The sequence below is a fragment of the Engraulis encrasicolus genome, chromosome 21 (genome assembly GCF_034702125.1).
Source record: "Engraulis encrasicolus isolate BLACKSEA-1 chromosome 21, IST_EnEncr_1.0, whole genome shotgun sequence".
Lineage (NCBI taxonomy): Eukaryota > Metazoa > Chordata > Actinopteri > Clupeiformes > Engraulidae > Engraulis > Engraulis encrasicolus.
In genome coordinates, this window is record NC_085877.1 from 21,399,586 (window position 1) to 21,422,903 (window position 23,318).

General features: G+C 45.0%; 1 protein-coding gene across 11 annotated transcripts in view; it reads left to right on the plus strand.

Moving 5' to 3' along the window:
• Positions 1-23,318, plus strand: part of ehbp1l1a (EH domain binding protein 1-like 1a) — a 100,053-nt gene that overhangs the window by 56,260 nt on the left and 20,475 nt on the right. For 7 of the 11 annotated variants that reach the window (XM_063186357.1, XM_063186360.1, XM_063186358.1 and 4 more), the window contains 10 exons: positions 141-4,982; positions 5,097-5,162; positions 6,203-11,721; positions 11,809-11,857; positions 13,363-13,572; positions 14,454-14,960; positions 15,638-19,966; positions 20,336-20,537; positions 21,357-21,505; positions 22,072-22,120. In XM_063186357.1, the coding sequence (XP_063042427.1) occupies positions 141-4,982; positions 5,097-5,162; positions 6,203-11,721; positions 11,809-11,857; positions 13,363-13,572; positions 14,454-14,960; positions 15,638-19,966; positions 20,336-20,537; positions 21,357-21,505; positions 22,072-22,120 (15,922 nt within the window). The remainder of the gene's footprint in view (positions 1-140; positions 4,983-5,096; positions 5,163-6,202; positions 11,722-11,808; positions 11,858-13,362; positions 13,573-14,453; positions 14,961-15,637; positions 19,967-20,335; positions 20,538-21,356; positions 21,506-22,071; positions 22,121-23,318) is intronic. The other 4 variants (XM_063186365.1, XM_063186366.1, XM_063186364.1 and 1 more) reach the window with 3 other exon arrangements.

The following is a 23,318-nucleotide window of genomic DNA, read 5'->3' on the forward strand; positions in this document are numbered from 1 at the left end:
GCGATACTTGACATGCATTCCCCTTGTTGCATGTTACCAACAAGCAATTGTGCTTGAAAATATTCTTTTAAACTGAACCAAACCTGCATCCCCCGGCATTGAGGTTCCTGACTTTTTCCTCTGGTGTTCCTATCTCGTAGACCTGGTGACATGGCTGCTTTGATGCCCTCTTGCCCAAGACTCTCCAGTTCTCCGGGGGTGCCATCCACAATGAGACACAGTGCCAATGAGGCCCAGGTTGGGGAATGGGACTCTAATAGGGACGAGGTGCTGCAAAACCCTTCCAAACAAGCCCCCAGCGTCTCCATCCTTCAGGGACCCTCAGCCACCAGGGGGAGTACTGCTGGAGAGCAGCGTGTCAACACAACAGGAATGGCATACATGTTACCATGTTGTCCAAGAGAAGCAAGCATTCCCGGGTTGCCGTCAACGCATATGCAGCAAGGAGTTTCCTCTTCGGAGGTCGTCATAGACCCAAACATGGTAAATCTACTTTCAAGTTGTCCAAAAGCATCGAAAATTCCCGGCATGCCATCCAGGCAGAAACTAAGCAAGAAAAAGTCTAAGGGAAATGGATGGCTGAAAAGCAAGGAGACGCTGTGTCAAGCTAGGCACAGAAAAGAAAAGACTGTGGCCTTGGCCAGTCCTGGCAGAAATTACAAAGACAAAAAGTCCAGAAAACACATGGTGGCTCTTGTGCCAACCTGTCCCCAAAAAAGTAGGATACCAGGATTGCCATCAGCACCAAGACCCAGAGCGAGTCCAAAAACACAAATGCCAAGTATGATTGACACACTACCAGGTTGTCCAAAATCCACACAAGTCCCTGGGTGGCCAACTGCAGTCGCTTCAAGCGAAAAACTGGCTCAGAGGTGGCCGTCTGAAGACATTGTGTTCTATAGGCCGGTCAAAGATAAACCACGAATACTTCATCTACACGACCTTGGCAAATTTTATCATGACATGGAAATGTCAAAAACCATGGTGGTTCTTGTACCAACTTGTCCAAGAAAAGCTTTAATTCCAGGCTTTCCATCTGTGCCAAGAGACCCACATCATATTAGTACTGCACCCAGTATGGTAAATGTTTTACCAACTCTCCCCAAATCTTCAGACGTTTCTGGAGTACCTTCAAAGTTACTCAAAGAGTCCAGCGACTGGCAGACAAGAGAACAATCTCTGCTGTGGGAGAAGCCACTGAAGAGTCAAGCATTTGATTTCACAGCATCCCCCATGCCTGTGGAGAAGATCGTTGCCATGGCGAATATGCGTCCATCTTGTCCTGAATCTGCCAGCATTCCTGGTTGTCCCTCAGCACCACAACCCGAGATACTCAGGGCTCCTTGTATAGCTAACCTGGTGCCCTCTTGCCCCAAAGTTTCTAAAGTTATTGGATTGCCATCAATTACGGGCGTTGATACACAACAACATATGTCACTGTGGCACCAAAATAGAAATAGATCCTTTTGGGTAAAACAAACAAAGGACCCGGCAAGAGTCTTTGCACCTTCATCACCAGTAATGAAATTGTTGAAAGACAAGAATATCAGAAAAGCCATGGTTAACATGAGACCCACATGCCCAGAGAAAGCACGGATATGGGGTGTACCCTCTGCACCAAGGCCTGAACCAAAAAGAGCACAAAGTATGACAAGTTGTCTGGCATCTTGCCCAAGGATGTCCAAGGTTATTGGTATTCCATCGATCATGGGAGTTGATGCACTTGATGCACAACAACATTCATCACGGTGGCATCAAAATAGAGATAGATCCCTTTGGGTAAAACGAACAAAAGACCCGTCAAGAGTCTTTGCACCTTCATCTCCTGTAATGAAATTGCTGAAAGACAAGAATATCAGAAAAGCCATGATTAACCTGAGACCCACATGCCCCGAGAAAGCAAGGAAATGGGGTGTACCCTCTGCACCAAGGCCTGAACCAAAAAGAGCACAAAGTATGACAAGTTGCTTGGCATCTTGCCCAAGGATGTCTAAGGTTATTGGTATTCCGTCGATCATGGGAGTTGATACACAACAACATTCATCACGGTGGCACCAAAATAGAGATAGATCCCTTTGGGTGAAACGAACAAAAGACCTGTCAAGAGTCTTTGCACCTTCATCTCCAGTTATGAGATTGTTGAAAGACAAGAATATCAGAAAAGCCATGATTAACCTGAGACCCACATGCCCAGAGAAAGCACGGACATGGGGTGTACCCTCTGCACCAAGGCCTGAACCAAAAAGAGTGCAAAGTATGACAAGTTGTCTGGCATCTTGCCCAAGGATGTCTAAGGTTATTGGTATTCCGTCGATCATGGGAGTTGATACACAACAACATTCATCACGGTGGCACCAAAATAGAGATAGATCCCTTTGGGTGAAACGAACAAAAGACCCGTCAAGAGTCTTTGCACCTTCATCTCCAGTTATGAGATTGTTGAAAGACAAGAATATCAGAAAAGCCATGATTAACCTGAGACCCACATGCCCCGAGAAAGCAAGGAAATGGGGTGTACCCTCTGCACCAAGGCCTGAACCAAAAAGAGCACAAAGTATGACAAGTTGCTTGGCATCTTGCCCAAGGATGTCTAAGGTTATTGGTATTCCGTCGATCATGGGAGTTGATACACAACAACATTCATCACGGTGGCACCAAAATAGAGATAGATCCCTTTGGGTGAAACGAACAAAAGACCTGTCAAGAGTCTTTGCACCTTCATCTCCAGTTATGAGATTGTTGAAAGACAAGAATATCAGAAAAGCCATGATTAACCTGAGACCCACATGCCCCGAGAAAGCACGGACATGGGGTGTACCCTCTGCACCAAGGCCTGAACCAAAAAGAGTGCAAAGTATGACAAGTTGTCTGGCATCTTGCCCAAGGATGTCTAAGGTTATTGGTATTCCGTCGATCATGGGAGTTGATACACAACAACATTCATCACGGTGGCACCAAAATAGAGATAGATCCCTTTGGGTGAAACGAACAAAAGACCCGTCAAGAGTCTTTGCACCTTCATCTCCAGTTATGAGATTGTTGAAAGACAAGAATATCAGAAAAGCCATGATTAACCTGAGACCCACATGCCCCGAGAAAGCACGGAAATGGGGTGTACCCTCTGCACCAAGGCCTGAACCAAAAAGAGTGCAAAGTATGACAAGTTGTCTGGCATCTTGCCCCAATGTTTCTAAAGTTATTGGTATTCCATCAATCATGGGAGTTAATGCACAGCAACATTCATCATGGTGGCACCAAAATAGAGATAGATCCCTTTGGGTAAAACGAACAAAAGAACCGTCAAGAGTCTTTGCACCTTCATCTCCTGTAATGAAATTGTTGAAAGACAAGAATATCAGAAAAGCCATGATTAATCTGAGACCCACATGCCCAGAGAGAGCAAGGGTGTGGGGCATGCCCTCTGCATCAAAGCCTGAACCAAAGATAACACCTAGTATGACAAGTTGTCTGTCATCTTTTCCAAAGATATCCAGGGTTGTTGGTATTCCATCTGCCAAGAGGTTAGGGAAAGATCTCGATTGTGAGAAAGCTTGGCCTTTCAGAGAGATGTCATTATGTAGAAAACCTTTCACGAGAAAACCATGTGCTGTGTGTTTGGAACCAGCACAGTACAGGCCAGAAAATGACTCTGAAAAGAATCTTGTGAAAAGGATGGGACTTATTGTACCATGTTGCCCAATAAAAGCATCAATACCTGGGTTCCCATCTTTGCCAAAGCAAGCTCAACAGATCTCCAAGCAAGTCAACAGGTGTCCAAACATGGTAAACATTTTGCCAGCCTCTCCAAACGTTTCTAGTATTTTGGGAGTGCCATCCATTAAAATGTCAAAACCGAAGAAACACTCAGAAAAAAGTTGGCCATTAGGCATTCAACCACGTTTGGTGAAACCACTTAGGAGCAAATGCTCTATCCACAATTTCCCATCCCATTACAATGAGATTAAAGATACTTATATAATCAGAGGGATGCTGTACCTCGCCCCATCCTGTCCAGGGAAGGCTAGAATGCCCGGTTTCCCATCAGCACCAAGGCGCCAACTAACCAAGTTGCCAAGGACGGCCCCTATGGTGCCATCATGCCCAAAGTCATCACTTGTTCCTGGTATGCCATCCCTCCAACAGTCTCATGCAGGGCAAGATGTGGAGGTGTGGCATGCAGATGTGACATCAGCAATTAAACCCCTCAAAGACAAGTCAAGCCTGTGTATAGAGGATTGTTCATCCCAGTATAGCTCAATCACGGACAGACATATTTTGAGTAGCATGGTGTCCTTGGTGTCAAGTTGTCCAGTAAGTGCAAGTGTACCTGGTTTTCCATCTTCCCCAAGTTCAGAGCCTAACCTTCTTCCGGTTTTGGCTGATGACTTGTCTTCACAACAGCAACATGAAGATACTGTGATGCACATTGACAGTGGACCTTTAAGCAAAACCTCAATAACCTGCATTCCAGCGGAGGCTATGAAAGCTATGAAATCACCATTGGTGCCATTGACACCCTCTGGTAAGGATGATAGCATTTCTGAGGTTCACTCTCCAGGCTCTCAAAGTCATGTACAACTCATCTGTGAAACGGCTAAAACTCTGCCTTGTCCCAAGGGCAGTAGCCAGGGACAGGTGAGCCCTTCTGAACCAAGCCTTCAGTCTTTGCCTGCTCGTGATGATGAGGCAAAAGCAGCCTTACAAACCGTACAAACTGTTATGAAGGAGACCCAGAAAAGATCAACAGCTACCATTGTAAAGGAAGATGCCGTTTCTGAGGCAGTTACAACTCTGCCTTGTCCTAGTGACAGTAGTCAGGGACAGATGAGACCTACTGAGCCAAATCTTCATTCTTCACCAGCCTGCAGTGATGACGCAGCCTTACAACCTGCACAAACTGTTTCGGAGACCAAGGAGACCAAGAAGCGATCAAGAAGGAGAAAAAGAGATAAAAGACAAGATGAGGGCACACTGGATAGGGGGTAAGTGTAGGAGACTTGATGTTTGTCCTTGGTTGCGCTATACATGTTTTTTTTCCAAAAGCATGGTTTCTGTGCAGTTGGTGCAAAAATGTTTTTGCATTTGCACCATTTCAGGCATTTGCCATGCAGATTATGGCACTCTGGTCCGGATACACCCCTACGTTTAACTGTTGTGGAGAGGTGAGTTTTGGTGGCATTTTGGTTATGTTGTGTTTACCTTAGTGCTACTGTTCTATGCTGCTGGAAAAAAGAATGCCACATCCAAGCACATTGTGTATGTAAGTTGAGTGTTTAGACACAAGGCAATTCAAGTAAGTCTTTCTATGTTGTATCGTGGTTAAAAAGAGACTGGGCTACGTTTACATTCACTGTTCATCATGTGCACTGAAAAGAAAGCAAGGTTAACCCTTTGATGCAAATGGAACCACCTGCTCACTTTTTCCTGGAAACACTCAACTACATCATAACAGCATTGCTATAAAATTACACAGTCTTAAGTATGTGAGTCTTATGTAAGTCTTAAGTATCAGATTTACATTGTTTTCACACCTGGTCCCTTTCAGCCATTTAAGTGAACTCAGACCTGTGACTCAGCATTTTTTGTGAATGTGTGAACGCTCCAAAGTGTACCCAGACCCCTTGGAAGTGAACCGTACTGAGAGCTTTATTGACGTGGTCTCAATGCTGTTCGCTTTTGAGTCCTGACAAGTTACACTTGTGACTAGGTTTAATTACTCGTGTAGAGGTCATTACATTACGTTACAACAAGCTTATAATATTTGCATGAAAGGGTTAATGTAAAATTCTCTGATAAGTTTTGACAGCTCACTGCTTTTGCACACATTTAGCAAAACACTTAACAAACAAAAACACTTAAAGAGTAGGAACTGTTTTTAAGTGGTGTTTGCCGCTGAACTTTGAGTTTTGAGGGTAGGTTTGAGTTGATAGAGTCTCTGCACACAGTCTCTGCTCCCAGTTTTATTACACAACATTGCAGCTGATGATGATGTGGTTTGGCATGTTCTATGAACCAGCACCTGTCGACTTGGATGTGCGAGCATACCCTAACGCTACGTTTAGTTTTGGAAAAAGCAATTCGATTGACAGCATGGAAGTGCACTAACACAAAATAATGGTATCGCTTTACTGTATGTCTGTCATGTGTGTTTCACGAAACGGAAAGATCTCCTTTTTCTCATGAAATTTTCCTTTTCCTTTAGAGCCCTATGTATGATTCCTCTGGCGCCAACATGCCCTACAACTAGCCGTATCCCTGGAGTCCCGCATGCTGAAATGGCTAGCAGTCATAGCAGCACAGAGACCGCTTGGCCTGTTCAACAGTGGCAGACATGGGATAGACCCCTAAAGAGGGAAACATCAGCAAATGTGCTATTCCTCCCAGAGACATCAGAGGAAAACAGAGAGCTCATGAGGCACATGTTTGCCTTGGCTCCCTCATGTCCATCAAGCTCACGCATTCCTGGATTCCCCTCAATAAAGAGACCCAAGATTGCAGGAATCCCAGCGGTCACGGTCAACCAAGAAGCAGCCATTGTCTGCCTAGAACAAGCCGGTCTACAACAAGTCAGTCTAGAACTTGCCACGAGCGTTCTAGAACCAGCTGTGGTCAATTTAGAACCAGGCATAGTCAATCTAGCGCCATCCACTGCTAACCTAGAACCAACCATGGTTAATCTTGCACATGTTTGCCCAGAGATGTCGACAATTCCTGGAATGCCATCTCAAAGTGAGACTAATGTAGGGCAAATACAAGACAAAACTGTGCTGTGGGACAAACCATTGCAGTTTAAGGTTACTGATGTAGAAATGTTTAAGTCCAGTGATGAGCTGGCTAGTGGTGACATGGTGGCTCTAGTGCCATCGTGCCCAGAAGTTGCAAGTGTGCCTGGTCTCCCATCTGCCCCACTGCCTAAATGCAGCTTTGTGCCAAATATGACAAGCATTGTCCCATGCTGCCCAGACGTTGCGAGAGTTCCTGGCTGCCCATCTATAAACAGCGCTGTGGTACCTGAAGCCCTAATTGACAGGTCCATTATCAGGAGCAAGCCCTTGAGAGATAGCCGAGTGAGAATATCGACAGCTACGTCAGATTACTCAAGCTCTCAGCGTAAAACTATGTGTGCTCTGGTGTCAACTTGCCCGGAAAAAGCAAGAATTCCTGGTTTTCCATCTGCCCCAGCACCTAAACGCATTTTAAAGCAAGACATGACAAGCATTCTCCCATGTTGCCCAAAAGTGGCAAGGGTTCCCGGCTGTCCATCCATAGACAGTTCTGTTGCGCCTAAAGCCTTCATTGATGACTCCATTATTTCGAGCAGGCCTCTAAAATCTAGACAAGTAAAAATCACAGCTACTTCAAAATACTCAAGCCCTCAGCGTAAAACTATGTGTGCTCTGATGTCAACTTGCCCGGAAAAGGCAAGAATTCCTGGATTTCCATCTGCCCCAGCACCTAAACGCATTTTGAAGCAAGACATGACAAGCATTCTTCCATGTTGCCCAAAACTGGCAAGGGTTCCCGGCTGTCCATCCATAGACAGTTCTGTTGCGCCTAAAGCCTTCACTGATAACTCCATTATTTCAAGCAGGCCTCTAAAAGCTAGACAAGAACAAATCACAGCTTCTCCAGAATACCCAAGCCCTCAGCGTAAAACTATGTGTGCTCTGGTGTCAACCTGCCCGGAAAAAGCTAGAATTTCTGGATTTCCATCTGCCCCAGCACCTAAACGCATTTTAAATCCAGACATGACAAGCATTCTCCCATGTTGCCCAAAATTGGCAAAAATTCCAGGCTGTCCATCCATAGACAGTTCTGTTTCGCCTAAAGCCTTCATTGATAACTCCATTATTTTGAGCAGGCCTCTAAAAGCTAGACAAGCACAAATCACAGCTTCTCCAGAATACCCAAGCCCTCAGCGTACAACTATGTGTGCTCTGGTGTCAACCTGTCCAGACAAAGCAAGAATTCCTGGGTTTCCATCTGCCCCAGCACCTAAACGCATTTTGAAGCAAGACATGACAAGCATTCTTCCATGTTGCCCAAAACTGGCAAGGGTTCCCGGCTGTCCATCCATAGACAGTTCTGTTGCGCCTAAAGCCTTCACTGATAACTCCATTATTTCAAGCAGGCCTCTAAAAGCTAGACAAGAACAAATCACAGCTTCTCCAGAATACCCAAGCCCTCAGCGTAAAACTATGTGTGCTCTGGTGTCAACCTGCCCGGAAAAAGCTAGAATTTCTGGATTTCCATCTGCCCCAGCACCTAAACGCATTTTAAATCCAGACATGACAAGCATTCTCCCATGTTGCCCAAAATTGGCAAAAATTCCAGGCTGTCCATCCATAGACAGTTCTGTTTCGCCTAAAGCCTTCATTGATAACTCCATTATTTTGAGCAGGCCTCTAAAAGCTAGACAAGCACAAATCACAGCTTCTCCAGAATACCCAAGCCCTCAGCGTACAACTATGTGTGCTCTAGTGTCAACCTGTCCAGACAAAGCAAGAATTCCTGGATTTCCATCTGCCCCAGCACCTAAACGCATTTTGAAGCAAGACATGACAAGTATTCTCCCATGTTGCCCAAAAGTTTCAAGAGTTCCCGGCTGTCCATCCATAGACAGTTCTGTGGTACCTGAAGCCCTAATTGACAGGTCCATTATCAGGAGCAAGCCCTTGAGAGATAGCCGAGTGAGAATATCGACAGCTACGTCAGATTACTCAAGCTCTCAGCGTAAAACTATGTGTGCTCTGGTGTCAACTTGCCCGGAAAAAGCAAGAATTCCTGGTTTTCCATCTGCCCCAGCACCTAAACGCATTTTAAATCCAGACATGACAAGCATTCTCCCATGTTGCCCAAAAGTGGCAAGGGTTCCCGGCTGTCCATCCATAGACAGTTCTGTTGCGCCTAAAGCCTTCATTGATGACTCCATTATTTCGAGCAGGCCTCTAAAATCTAGACAAGTAAAAATCACAGCTACTTCAAAATACTCAAGCCCTCAGCGTAAAACTATGTGTGCTCTGATGTCAACTTGCCCGGAAAAGGCAAGAATTCCTGGATTTCCATCTGCCCCAGCACCTAAACGCATTTTAAATCCAGACATGACAAGCATTCTCCCATGTTGCCCAAAAGTGGCAAGGGTTCCCGGCTGTCCATCCATAGACAGTTCTGTTGCGCCTAAAGCCTTCATTGATGACTCCATTATTTCGAGCAGGCCTCTAAAATCTAGACAAGTAAAAATCACAGCTACTTCAAAATACTCAAGCCCTCAGCGTAAAACTATGTGTGCTCTGATGTCAACTTGCCCGGAAAAGGCAAGAATTCCTGGATTTCCATCTGCCCCAGCACCTAAACGCATTTTGAAGCAAGACATGACAAGCATTCTTCCATGTTGCCCAAAACTGGCAAGGGTTCCCGGCTGTCCATCCATAGACAGTTCTGTTGCGCCTAAAGCCTTCACTGATAACTCCATTATTTCAAGCAGGCCTCTAAAAGCTAGACAAGAACAAATCACAGCTTCTCCAGAATACCCAAGCCCTCAGCGTAAAACTATGTGTGCTCTGGTGTCAACCTGCCCGGAAAAAGCTAGAATTTCTGGATTTCCATCTGCCCCAGCACCTAAACGCATTTTAAATTCAGACATGACAAGCATTCTCCCATGTTGCCCAAAATTGGCAAAAATTCCAGGCTGTCCATCCATAGACAGTTCTGTTTCGCCTAAAGCCTTCATTGATAACTCCATTATTTTGAGCAGGCCTCTAAAAGCTAGACAAGCACAAATCACAGCTTCTCCAGAATACCCAAGCCCTCAGCGTACAACTATGTGTGCTCTAGTGTCAACCTGTCCAGACAAAGCAAGAATTCCTGGATTTCCATCTGCCCCAGCACCTAAACGCATTTTGAAGCAAGACATGACAAGTATTCTCCCATGTTGCCCAAAAGTTTCAAGAGTTCCCGGCTGTCCATCCATAGACAGTTCTGTGGCACCCAAAGCCTTCATTGATGACTCCATTATTTTGAGCAGGCCTCCGAAAGCTAGACGACTTGGAATCACAGCAGCTACATCAAAATACTCAAGCCCTCAGTGTAAAACTATGTGTGCTCTGATGTCAACCTGCCCGGAAAAAGCAAGAATTCCCGGGTTCCCATCTGCCCCGCTGCCTAAACGCAGGTTTGTGCCAAACATGACAAGCATTGTCCCATGTTGCCCAAAAGTTTCTAGAGTTCCTGGCTGCCCATCCATAGACAGTTCTGTGACACCTAACACCCTAATTGACAAGTCCATTATCTGGGGCAGGACCTTGAGAGATAGCCAAGTAGGAATATCAGAAGCTAAATCAGATTATTCAAGCCCTCAGCGGAAAACTATGTGTGCTCTGGTGTCAACCTGCCCGGAAAAAGCAAATGTTCCTGGATTTCCATCTGCCCCAACACCAAAACGCATTTTAAAGCAAGACATGACAAGCATTCTCCCATGTTGCCCCAAAGTTTCAAGAGTTCCTGGTTCTCCATCCATAGACAGTGCTGTGATGTCCGACACCTTTATTGACAACACCGTTATCTTCAGCAGACCCATGAAAGATGGCGGAGAAGGAATCACAGCCGCTACTTCCGATTACTCAAGCCCTCAGTGTAAAAGTATGTACACTCTGGTGCCAAGCTGTCCGGAAAAAGCGAGTGTTCCTGGATTTCCATCAGCCCCACTCCCCAAGAGGTTGGAACATGACAAGCCCAGTGCATTGAGCACAAGGTCTTCATTTCCACAAGTGTCCTCTGCTCCAGAGGTGCCTTCCACCGAGAGGTTGCCCCCTGAGCCGTGGCCTCTTATGGAATATCCAGAGGAGGAGACACCATTTAAAAGTCCACAGTTTTTACTACAGCTCATCTCGTCTGCCCTTGGGAGTGTGCCAAACGAAAGTCACATAGGGCAAAGAATGATGTCTTTGGCATCGGCCAGTCCACAAACAGCTGGTGTTGAGGGATTCCCCTCTGCTCCACCACTACCACCTTCTAGACAGCCACCACAGATGTCCTTACTTCTGCCGTCCATCTCAGCAATCAGTGACATACCTGGTATGCCCTCTTCAACCATGATGGCTTTTGACACAAATCGTGTAGAGTCATGGACAAGGTTCACATGTCCAGTGGTGAGGATACCACTAAAGAAAAGACCTATTGTGATGCCTGATGTCTCGCAGAATGATGAACAAACTGTGAGGAGGAGTATTCTCTTGAAACCAACTTGTCCTGTTAGGGCAGCAAGTCTTGGATTTCCATCTCTGCATTTTCCCCTGACAGTGGAGCAACATACCATGACCACTCTGTATCCAACTTGTCCAAAAGAGTCCTCCATACATGGTGTTACTTCCATACTGATAGGCCCACCTCAGTTAGCAGAAGAGTTGTCACAAAAACAGCCATTACTGGAGAGTCCAGTACGCACCAAGCCACCAACTGTTGCTCCCTATCCAACAAGTGAAGACACAGAGGTTCTGAAAAACATGGTTCCCATGGCGCCGTCTTGCCCGAGAGAGGCAAACGCCGCAGGGTTCCCATCCGTGCCTCCCTTTACCGTTGAAGTGGATAGTTCAACTCTTCCTGAGGAACTACGAGTTGAGGACAAACAAACTGATGTCAGTCTCGAGGTGGCCCCTGTTGATAACTTAATGGATGATGTAGACATATCAGAAATGGACACATGTGAGGACATTGAGGACACTGGTAAGAGAGATGTACAGCATGCCAATTTCATAAAGTGTGCTCCGGCAGATTGTTCAAAGTTTACATTTTACGCCTGTCTTTTTGAAGGAATAATCATTGAAGTAAAACATACAAGTGACAAATCGTTAACCATGGGGTAAGTTTGAGCTGACTGCTCTTGGCATGGGTTGCAGTGTTATTGAGTGTGTTGTGGCTTCCACAGTCTCATCCCCAACCCCCATCATTTTCTGACACCGTTCGACCAGACGTCAAAGGTATGCCCTTGGTATCAAAAAGTGATGTAACTCAAGCCTCATCTCAAAAGCACTCCTTCATGGCATCGTAACTTCACTGACGCTTAGGCTAGGGAAAGGTCTAGCTCTTGGTGAACATATTATCAACATGCGATGTGACATTTCTGCCCTCTGGCTCAAAAGTTGCTGCCTGGTCAAATGCTGTCAAAAGCCAATGCCAGGGGTGTGAGACTGGACTGTTACAGTGTTAATGAGAAAATAAAACCTCACTTAAGACTTGATAAAAGCTAAATGTAGACCTACACAAAAACAAACCTATTTCCATAAATTACGATTCGGTTTCTTTTATTGCAATGCATTGTGTCAAAGACGTGTGTGTTGTTCTTGAAATCTTGATGTTCATCTTGAGTTCTTTTGCTTTACTTGTGACTGTGTGTGAAAGCTCTTTAGACAGCTGGGCTCTTGACCTTCCAGAAAGAGTATTTTCACTCCAGACAATCGTCAGCAGGAACTATGGAATGTATTGATCTTCTAGTCAGGTCATACAACTAAAATGCAAACATGATGTCTTTTTAGTCATGACCACATGCTTCCAAATGGCATCAATCACTTGTGTTTGCTTTTGTATAATCAGGCTAGGGCTGCACGATTATGGGGAAAAAATCATAATCATGATTATTTTTTGTCAAAATCGTTATCACGATTATTAATCATGATTATTGATTTTTTGCAGAGTTTTTTGAAAATTATATCAATATGAAATATAACCAAGAATGAATTATATACGGGATGAGCAAAATAAGATTAATTGTAATAATTATGTAAAGGCAATAGCATAGCATGAAACTTAGGTGGACAGATTTCTGGCCAGAAACAGCCTGTCAGTATGTTCTGGCTTCAAGGACGCTCTCAAAGGTAGGTCACTATTGCCACGATTAAATCACAATTGAAATCATGACTTCGATTTCACGATTTTCGATTATTTTCGATTAATTGTGCAGCCCTAAATCAGGCTTTCAAAAGTGCAAACAGACGTCTCTGTCCAAATCCATGCGTAATGGATGCCAACTGGCAGAGTTTGGTGGCAAAACATTAGTTAATATCCCTCCCGAAGCCTCATACAGATACAGTATGGTCGTGCTGAGCTATTAGTCTGAACCTTTAGCCTAGTGGTATCGTACTGTCCCTCCTATGAGGAACTGGGGTGAAGGTTGCGAGTAGGAGGTCTTATTAGTGTCGGACTGTTGTCATCACTGTGTCTGTTGTCGTTTGCTGTGGTACATGCATGTGCATGTGTGGTTCGGCGAAGCAATCAAGCATGTCAGCTTTTTTAAAGATGACCACTGTGTGTGAATATCCACCAAGTCATTCTCCAATGACCCACAATGCATTGTCGCCCGCCTATTAGAGAATCTGATAGGTCAGCCAAAGAGGAACGTAAAGAGGACGTACCTCCAATAAAGGATGAGTCCGTACCAGGTGCAGCACACGACACCGCAGACCTTTCAGAGTCTGGGCTCGTGTTGGACTGGGAGGTGTTGGAGGCCGAGGACGCTGTAGGGAAAGAGGAAGACCCTCCTGGTCTTGTGCAGACCATAGTTGGTGTCTTCCATAAAGGGTGAGTCTTAATGACAAATAACAATTCAGTTTACACTGTGTGACACTTGAAAGGATTACACTGCACTTGCAGCTAAAAGGTGGTGGACATTAACAAAACTGTGTTGAAAGGAATGTATGAGAAATGAAGAGAATGCCTGCACGTTTAAATCCACGTTTAAATTTTTTTGTTCTTTTAATGGCCAAGATTTTGGTCAAAGATATGTTCCCTCAGGAGGTTTTTGAACGAAATCTTGGCAATTAAAAGAACAAAAAAATATTTACGTTTTGCAGGCATTTTCTTTCTGTTTTTATGGTGTGACACCAGTGTAGAGTAGCCCAATGAGCAGTTGAGATCATGTGAAGGCTTTTTTTCAGAAAAGATAGCCCTTATAGCTCTCATTCTCCAAGTGTAGGGGCAATGGTCATTTTTTTCATGTTTTTCAAGTTAATAGTATAACAAGCTGTTATACTGTTATACTATACAGCTGACATCCAAATTACTTCTACACCGCATTTCATTTCATCTGTTGCAGTACATACGCTAGCTCTCTCATCATTGACAGTCTCACCAGAGAGAGTAGAGAGAGATATATAAGAATCTCTGGTAGAGCTGGCAGTTATAGCTCTCTCATCATTGACAGTCTCACTGCATTTCTCAAAGCATAGAGTCCCTATGCACAGCCAGTGCCCAGGTGCTTGCGATGCACAGTCATAAGTAATTTAAAAAACTTTGATTTACTGAATGTTAATTTTTGGGTTCACCTAAATAAACAGCAGCGAAACACATTGTTCACCAAAATAAACATTCAGTAAATCAAAGTTGACCAGTGTTCGGTGATTTACCCCGTTTTCTTGAATCTCGGTGCATTTGTTTACGGTGTCAATCCACCTCTCTCGTAGTTACGAAACAGTCAGCGCAATGTTGCATCATCCCCCAAGCCCAACATCACCTCTCCCCCTCGACGAGGACCAGCTCAAAGATCTCTCCTCATCGGTGGATGCCAGCGATGCAGATGCATTCAAAGAAAGCCAAAAGGAACCAGCAGGGGAAGGAACCTCACGCCTCTCAGCAGAGCAAGGTCTCGATGTTCTTCCAAGTGCAGAGCCACCACGTAGGTTCCAACTGTCCGAGGGAAAGTCTGCGTCCACGTCAGAGTTACAGGGTGGGACGGTTGAAAGCGGCTTCAGCCTGATGAAGAAATGGCCCCCGCTGAGCGATCATGACCTCTATGAAATCACCAACCAGGAGGAGTTCAGCAAGAAGGAAGACGGGAAGGAGGAGCCTTCATCGTTGATTGGCACGTCGAGTGAAACTAAAGTGAAAGTGAAAGCCTCGCAGCAGCAGCAGGAAGGCTCTGGTCCAAGTAAAGTATTTGAGAAAACTGAACTGTCATGTCTGGAACAAGGGTGAGTGTCTGAGATAAGTCTCACCGTGATTTTTTTGGCTGCACGGCTTCACAGCGTTCACACCTCAGGCATAACATACCGTATCCCTCCCTCACATTTGCATCCTCACTTGCATAAACTGGGCTTTTTTCACAATATTTTTTTGTTGCTTGGTTTTTTGTGTGTTTTCATGATTTGGCTAGAAGGCCTTCTGGCGTGGCACTGATTGTTCACTGCATTTACCCTTGTGTAGGGGTGGAAAAACTGGATTGAGAAAGTAAAATTCCTGTGCTGCTCACATAGGCGATTTCACTAATTTGCTCATCTACCTGGTTGAAGGGACGTGGTACTGTAATAGGATCAGCTGGTTCATGGGATTGACTGGAGTAAATACGTGATAGGGTTTTTACTTTCTAAAACCAGGATGTCCACCCATGCCCTCGTGTGTACTGTGTGTATTTCTCCGGACATCGGAATGTTAATATTCACATGATGTGCATGTAAAACATTTGGGCAAGAATTGTGCCTATTTGAAATGGTTGGAATTGTGTTTGAATGGTTTGCAAACATTTAGTTGTTGTGATTAATGAATAAGGCTATTTCATGTTTTGGAGAATTAAAGGGAGGAAGATAAAAAGTGTGTGCTTGTATTCATTAATCTGTTTCATTTTTTTCTGATTTTGCAATTTGTCCTGCAGCCCCCCGCACCTCAGTACAGAAGGGGCTTCTGTTCCCCCACAACAGCTTTCTGCTAAGGAGAGCTCACAAATTACACAAGTTGCCCCTGGCACCCATAAATCAAAGGCTGAGCCGGTCCCTCTTGTCCCGCCCTCATGTAGGAAGAGCAAAGACATTTCGAACAAAGAGGACTCACAGGCTATACATTCAGACCCAGACAACATCAAGAGTGTTGCCCTTTCTAGCCCCAAAAAATCGACCCCTCCTCAGGAAAAGAAGAAGGCGACATTAGAGTGGACGAAGAGTGTAGAAATATCTGCTGTGGACACTGCGTCTTTGTTGGAAAAGTCTGATGGAGGTAATGGGAAACAAGAGAAAACAACATCGGATATGGAAATACTGGATGCCAAATCCTCTGAAGTCATTGTGGATGGAAAGACGTCCCAGGCAATAGATGACGCAACTAGTTCCTTTGTGTCCTCTAAAAAACCTGAGGTGCCCACAGATAAGACGAAAGTTTCTAAAAAAGTGACAGAAAAACCTAAAGCCTTCCATTTATCTCTTCGTTTGCCTCATTCTAAAAAAGCAGACATGCCACAGCTCCGTACATCTTCCTTGAAACACAAGGGTCCATCATCAAATCTTGACTTGCATTCCACTGCAAAGACTGCAGGCGTAGTGCCACCTGCAAGTGGAAAGACAAAACCATCTCCTCTCCTCTCAAAAGCTGAGTCAAGCTCTAGTACTCGGTCAAGGGGTCGCTCTCCTGGACGGAAAGATCCTGTGGCACCTGTTCGCACCAAAAAGGGCAGGTCTCTGTCTCGTGAAACCCCCAAAGCTAACACAGAGACGGAGGTGGAACTGAAGAGGGAAACATCAGATAAAGCTACAGACAAGGTTCAAGAACCAGTAGCACCCCTTCGTCCTAAGAAGGGAAGATCCCAGTCTCGCGACCCTTCCCAACTCAGTGGTGCTGACATGGATGTTGAACTGAAGACTGTACCATCAGACAAACCTGAAGACAAGGCATCAGATGAGAAGACAGAAGAGTCAAGACGTCGTTCTCCTTCACCAAAGCAACCAATGGCGCCAGCTCGCACCAAGAAAGGGAGGTCAAAGTCTCGTGAACCCTCCAAAGTGAGTGGTGCTGAAATGGAGATGGAACTGAAAGCTTCAGCAGTAGATGAGCCGCTAGATAAGGATGAAAAGACTCCAGAATCAGATGAGAAGACTGAGAAGTCCAGGGGTCGTTCTCCCGGACCAAAAGGACTGGTGGCACCCATTCGCACTAAGAAGGGCAGGTCTCAGTCTCGTGAAATCTCCCAAGTTAGTAGCACTGAGATGGAGCTGGAGTCATCAGTTTCAGATGAGCCTGTTGGCAAGATATCAGATGAAAAGACTCAATCAAGGGGTCGTTCTCCTGGAACGAAACGACCAGTGGCACCCATCCGAGTTAAGAAGAGCAGGTCTCGATCTCGGGGAACCTCTCAGATCAGCAGTACTGAGATAGAGGGAGAACTGGAATCATCAGCTTCAGAAGAGCCTGTTGGCAAGATATCAGATGAAAAGACTCAATCAAGGGGTCGTTCTCCTGGCACAAAACGACCAGTGGCACCCATTCGAGTTAAGAAGAGCAGGTCTCGATCTCGGGGAACCTCTCAGATTAGCAGTACTGAGATAGAGGGAGAACTGGAATCATCAGCTTCAGAAGAGCCTGTTGGCAAGATATCAGATGAAAAGACTCAATCAAGGGGACGTTCTCCTGGCACAAAACGACCAGTGGCACCCATCCGAGTTAAGAAGAGCAGGTCTCGATCTCGGGGAACCTCTCAGATCAGCAGTACTGAGGCAGAGGCGGAACTGACGGCATCAGCATCAGATGAGCCTCTAGACAAGGATGAAAAGACTCAGTCAAGGGGTAGGGGTCGGGGTCGGTCTCCTGGACCAAAGCGACCAGTGGCACCCCTCCGACTTAAGAAGAGCAGGTCTCGATCCCGTGGAACCCCTCAGGTCAGTAGTACTCAGACAGAGATGGAACCGAAGGCTTCAGCAACAGATAAACCTGCAGAAGAGGTATCTGATGAAAAGAGTCCATCAAGAACTCACACTGCAGCACCAAATGAACTGGTGGTGCCCACTCCCAACAAGAAGGGCAGGTCTAAATCTTGTGACACTTCCAAAACAGATAAACCTCCACGTCATTTAGAATCAGATGAGCAGCAGAAGCCCAGCAAAGACATTACTGACATTATAGCTGGGGTGAAGATGCGAGAGAAACCTGCAGATCTTCCAGTTCCCATGCCCTGCAATAAGACACGTCTGAGTGGGTCTTTTCTGGATGACATGCCTGCTGCTGACAAAGATGCCTGGGGTAAGGCAGTGACAGAGGGCTTAACCACCCTACCTGTTCCAAAGCCTCGCACTAAGAAGCGTTTAAGTGGCTCTTGCCTAGATATGCCCACCATTCACAAAGACTCTTGGGAGAAGTCTGTTAAGACAACAAACGTACCCGTTCCTCTGCCGCGCGTTAAGAAGCAACTTGGTGCTTGTGGAGAAGCAAAAACAGAGTCCTCAGACAAAGGTGTCAGTCAAGGCCTGTCAACCTTACCTGTGCCCATGCCGCGTATTAGAAAACGTCTGAGCGGATCTTGCTTGGATGATGAGACATCACCCAGTGTGGAAGACTCAGCAGAGGATGCTACAGACGGAGGGAAAAAAGGCCTCACAGGACGTCTGGAGAGCTTGCCAGTTCCCATACCTCGTGTGAAGACACGGCCGACAAGTGGGTCCGACTTTGACGACAGTTCACCACCCACGGAATCTCAGTCGTTTGCGGCTAAAATAGCCGAGGACATAAGGAGCAGAGTGAGGGGGATTACAGAGAGCCTGTCAACCCTACCCATTCACATGCCACGATGGAAACGACACAGTGGCACCGTTTTGGAAGATGAAGTGCCGTCCACGTCTGCGACAGAACCTGCAGCGGCAGACCACAAAGCCCTGCCAGAGATGGCCATGCCTGAGGACTCTCCAGGCACAGCTGTGCTTATGCCTCGCTCAAAGCAGCACCTCACTGAAACAGACAAAAAGGCTCCCACGGATGTAGTATCCCTATCCGTCCACACGGCCTCCTCTGAGGATTCAAGTGTCCCACAAGTGGCATTGGATGAAGACATCAACAAAGAGTCTTCCTCTCTCTCTTTTGCCAAACCAATTAGAAGTAGTGATGAGGCGACGGAAGCACCACCAGGGCGCTCTGTCACTCCAGCTGCTCCCGAGGGCACGGCCATACCTCAAGAGACGGCGGCTGTGTCACCAACAGTAGACGTGCCACAAGTCACTCCAACAGCCCCCGAGTACACAGTTGCTCTTCAGGAGACATCTCCGCCTGAGGAGAAAGCTGCCTCTGTGGATGAAGCTGTCGCTGAGGACAAAGCTGCCCCTGAGGAGTCTGCAAAAGGTGACAAAGCAGATGAGAAGTCCACCCTAACCAGCACAAAACCGTCTTCGACTCCAAAAGAAACAGTTGCTGTAGAAGAGACAGCAGTGTCATCAACAGGCAAAGACAAAGCACATGCAGGTAATCAGAGCACTGAGTTGTCTTCAACAACTACAGTCCCAGTTGAAACAGACAAGGACAAGACACATGTGGATGATGCGATCACAAAACCGTCTTCAACATCAAAAGCCCATGAGGAAACAGCTGCTGCAGAGGAGTCAGCTCTGTCACCAACAGGCAAAGACAAAGCACATGTCGGTGATCAGAGCACGGAGATGTCTTCAACAATAAAAGTACCTGTTGAAACAGACAAAGACAAAAAACATGTGGATGATGCGATCACAAAAATGTCTTCAACTTCAAAAGCCCATGAGGAAACAGCTGCTGCAGAGGAGACAGCCATGTCACCAACAGGAGACAAAGCGCATGTGGACAAAGAGAAGTCCAACATAGCCAGCACAGAAGTGTCTGTCACTACAACTGCCCCTGAGGACACAGCTGCCTCTGAGGACACTGACGTGTCACCAACACGAGACATAGCACATGTGGACACGGACACAAAGTCCTCCACAGCTGACAAGGAACCATTGCCAGAAGGCACAGATGTTCTGAAACAAACAGAGGCTCCAGCACAAAGCACAAAGACTCAAGGAGAGGGATGCGAGCAAGCCAGTGAAATTTGTGACCAGGCAAAGCCAACAGCAACTGTTGAAGAAACGGGTGTCGGGGAGACTACTAAGTCATCTGTGGTGCCAAAGGTGGTAGACTCAGGGCGAGCGGTAGAGGAAATGAGTGAGGGACAGGAGTCAGGGGAAGACACAGCAGCAAGTGACAGTGAAGATTATGACAGGTAAGGAGAGTTGGGTGAGAAAAAGATTATGAGGTATTTGTTCGCATAAGAGCCTATAGGTTTTGGAGTCTTACATAAACACATACTTAAGTATGTGCATTTGTTTGCACCTAAAGGGAATACTTTTATCATTAAATCCTATTTTTTAAAACTATGAATGTCATGTCACACAAATTGGGTTGTCCAGCGTATTATTTTAGTAAAAGGGTCGATGTAAATGTTTTATTTAATATGAGTGAATGTTGATAGTTAACCTTGTCTTGTTCTGAGATGAATAATCTCTCTCTCTCTCTCTCTCTCTCTCTCTCTCTCTCTCTCTCTCTCTCTCCCTCCCTCCCTCCCCCACTCCCTTGCATCTCTCTAATTCAGCCAGGAGATGGCATCAGATGATTCCAGTGGTCCTGTTCCAAGGCCGCGCAGGAAGAAATCTCAGAAGTCACTTTCACCCACCGGCCAGGAAGAGCTGTCGGACGTCCCAGCTGTGGTGCCCCGACGCAGCAGGAAGAAACTGTTAGCAGACCCAGCTGGGGCCGCAGCTGAAGGGGAGGCCGATCCTGAAAGATCTACTGAGGTATTAGCCTTTTGGGGATACTTTTTTTGTTGTTGTTTACAGTACATGAGAGTTATGCACACAAGGATCTAGGGGGGCATTGTTTTGTGTTGTGTTTTGTTGTTGAAAGGTTGGGTATGATCAGGGTGTGATTTGTATTGTGGATGGGGGCGGATTGTCCCCTCTTCTGGTTTTGATATTGACACTTTTTTACATGATTTATAATCACAATTTCATGTAATTCCATTGATATTGCTTGAAATCTGAAACATATTCCCCTTCAGGTTTTCTAAGAAATGGCACACTGCATGATGTTTCTCTTGTATTCCCAAAATCAAAAAGAAAATAAAAAAGAACATGGAAAAAAACAAACAAAAAGGAGACCGACATCCACAAAGGAAGAGACTAAAATTAAATACATTTTTCTTTCTCTGAACGAGGAGACTAATGACGTCACAATAACTAAGGTTTACTTATCATCTTTGAACCAGGGATGGAGATCAGCTTGAAGTCATCCCACCCTTTCTCTCCCACCCACTCATTTTCTATATCTTTACCTTTACCAAATTAACCCCTTAATGCACGCTGTACCTCCAGTGGCACGCTGTAATAGTCATTGAAAAGTTAACTACCCTAGTACTACAATGCTATGACATTACACATGTCGTTTAGTAATGCACTACGACTTGGTCATTTCCATTCTGGTAACAGCAAATTCATAACACAGTGTCTTAATGGGTTAAAGGGAAAACTCCTAAAGATCAAGACCTACGTGTTGAATAGATTCAGACATATCAATGCTATTTTATCGTGTTATGCTTCTTTCTCTGTGGCACGCAGGGTCTGGTGACGTCCAGCCAGTCCCTACTGCAGTGGTGCCAGGAGGCTACTCAGGACCACAAGGGGGTGAAGATCACCAACTTCAGCACCTCGTGGAGGAACGGCCTGGCCTTCTGTGCAATCTTACATCACTTCTGCCCAGATAAAATGTAAGCTGTAAGCTAGTGTACATGTATGTAACATACAGCAGTGTTTCCCGCAGAATTGTCGTTAGTCAAGGTACATTAGTCAAGTCAAGGTACAAGGGTATTAGTCAGCATCAGAGACTAGTCAATATCATCAGTGGACATGCTGTGCTGTGCAGTTTCATTTGAAATATGATCTTAAAACTCTTAAATGTATATACATTTTGGATAAGCATCTTTAGAAATTACATTCACAACATGAAATCTTAATCTTTTCAGAGGACCTAGTCGAGGTGGTAGGTGTTTCTTGTCAAGATGGCCGCCTTAGCAAACAAGTGCTGGGGGAAACCCTGTGTACAGTACTATGATTTGATTGGATATGAATTGATTATGAATATTGACACTTCACAAGGTTAAAATCAAATAGAATGTTGCTTATCTACCTACCTAGCTTATTTATATTGTGGTCCTTGACTTAGAGCTTCCTATAAAAGTATATGCAAGGGTAAACTCAATGTAGTGCAGTGTAGTGCAATGTTTGACGTCCACTTTTCATACAAATGATATCAGTCCTTCCTTTCTCTACACAGAAACTATGAAATGCTGGACCCATATGATATCAAGCAGAACAACAAGAAGGTAAGGTTATTTTAAAGGTACACTGTGTAAGATTTTTAGTTGTTTTATTTCCAGAATTCATTCTACCTATTCACTAATGTTACCTTTTTCATGAATACTTAACATCACCATCTAATTCTAAGTATTCATTATGACTGGGAAAATTGCACTTTTCATACATACATTTCTAGAATTTTTAGTTTTAAAAATGACTGTACTTGGGTCATACTACAAAATATTAGTTTATTACTTAGTAATCCTTCATGAAAAGATAAAATTTGGCAATAGGCAGCCCAGTTTCAATGAGCAGCCGTTGCTGTACCTTTTTTGACCATTTCCTGCACAGTGTACCTTTAAATCCAGTCAATCAATTCTTGCATCCGTCTCAGTTGAACAGTGATATTTGTTTGTCCCTAGGCACTGCACTAAGTCAACAATTTAAGGCAAATACAGTATATAGTATTCCCCTCCCAACGAAGAGAGGAATGTGGTAACCTTTGAAGCCAGTCCAACCTTGGGTTTTATTTGCATAGCAGTACAATGCATCTATTTAAAATGAGTTATTATTGTTATCAGGGCCTGCTATGATTTCAATTCACTGTACCTTTAAGCTCAGTGTCCATTGCACATCCCGTTGGCCCTCCTTGGGGTGTAGTGGGTCTAGAATGATAATTACCCAGGGACTGGGTTACAGTCATCTCTAAATTCTAAATGTTTTACTTCCTTGCAAATCATAGTACCTGTACATTGTCTTGCATTCCCTGCTCCTGATTTCAGAACAGTTATTTTCTGTCATGAAAGTTATCAAAACTCTAAACTTGAGCTGTGTTTAAAGTACTCTGTCCAGGGCTTGACACTGGCACCTGCCAACCGGCCAAATGCTGGTAAAACTTGGCTGTGGCTAGTCACAATCACAGTGTCACTAGCCAATTTGGCAGGTACTTATTCAATGGTATGATTGACATATCAGAATAGCATATATTCTGCATTTTACGCCTTGTGTATCAATTTTTTCTATTTAAGTTCAAGAAAAAGCTCAGTTACTCAGTTTCTATTTGTTTGCTTTATTTCCATGTAGAAAACTCATGCACTCATCTTCTGAGGTTAGATGAACAGCATCATGATAAAAAATAAAAAAAAATCTAATTTGTGGCTAGTAGAATAGCTGGATGGCTAGTGAATCAGGAAAACCACTAGCCACATGGCAGGCAAGTGAAAA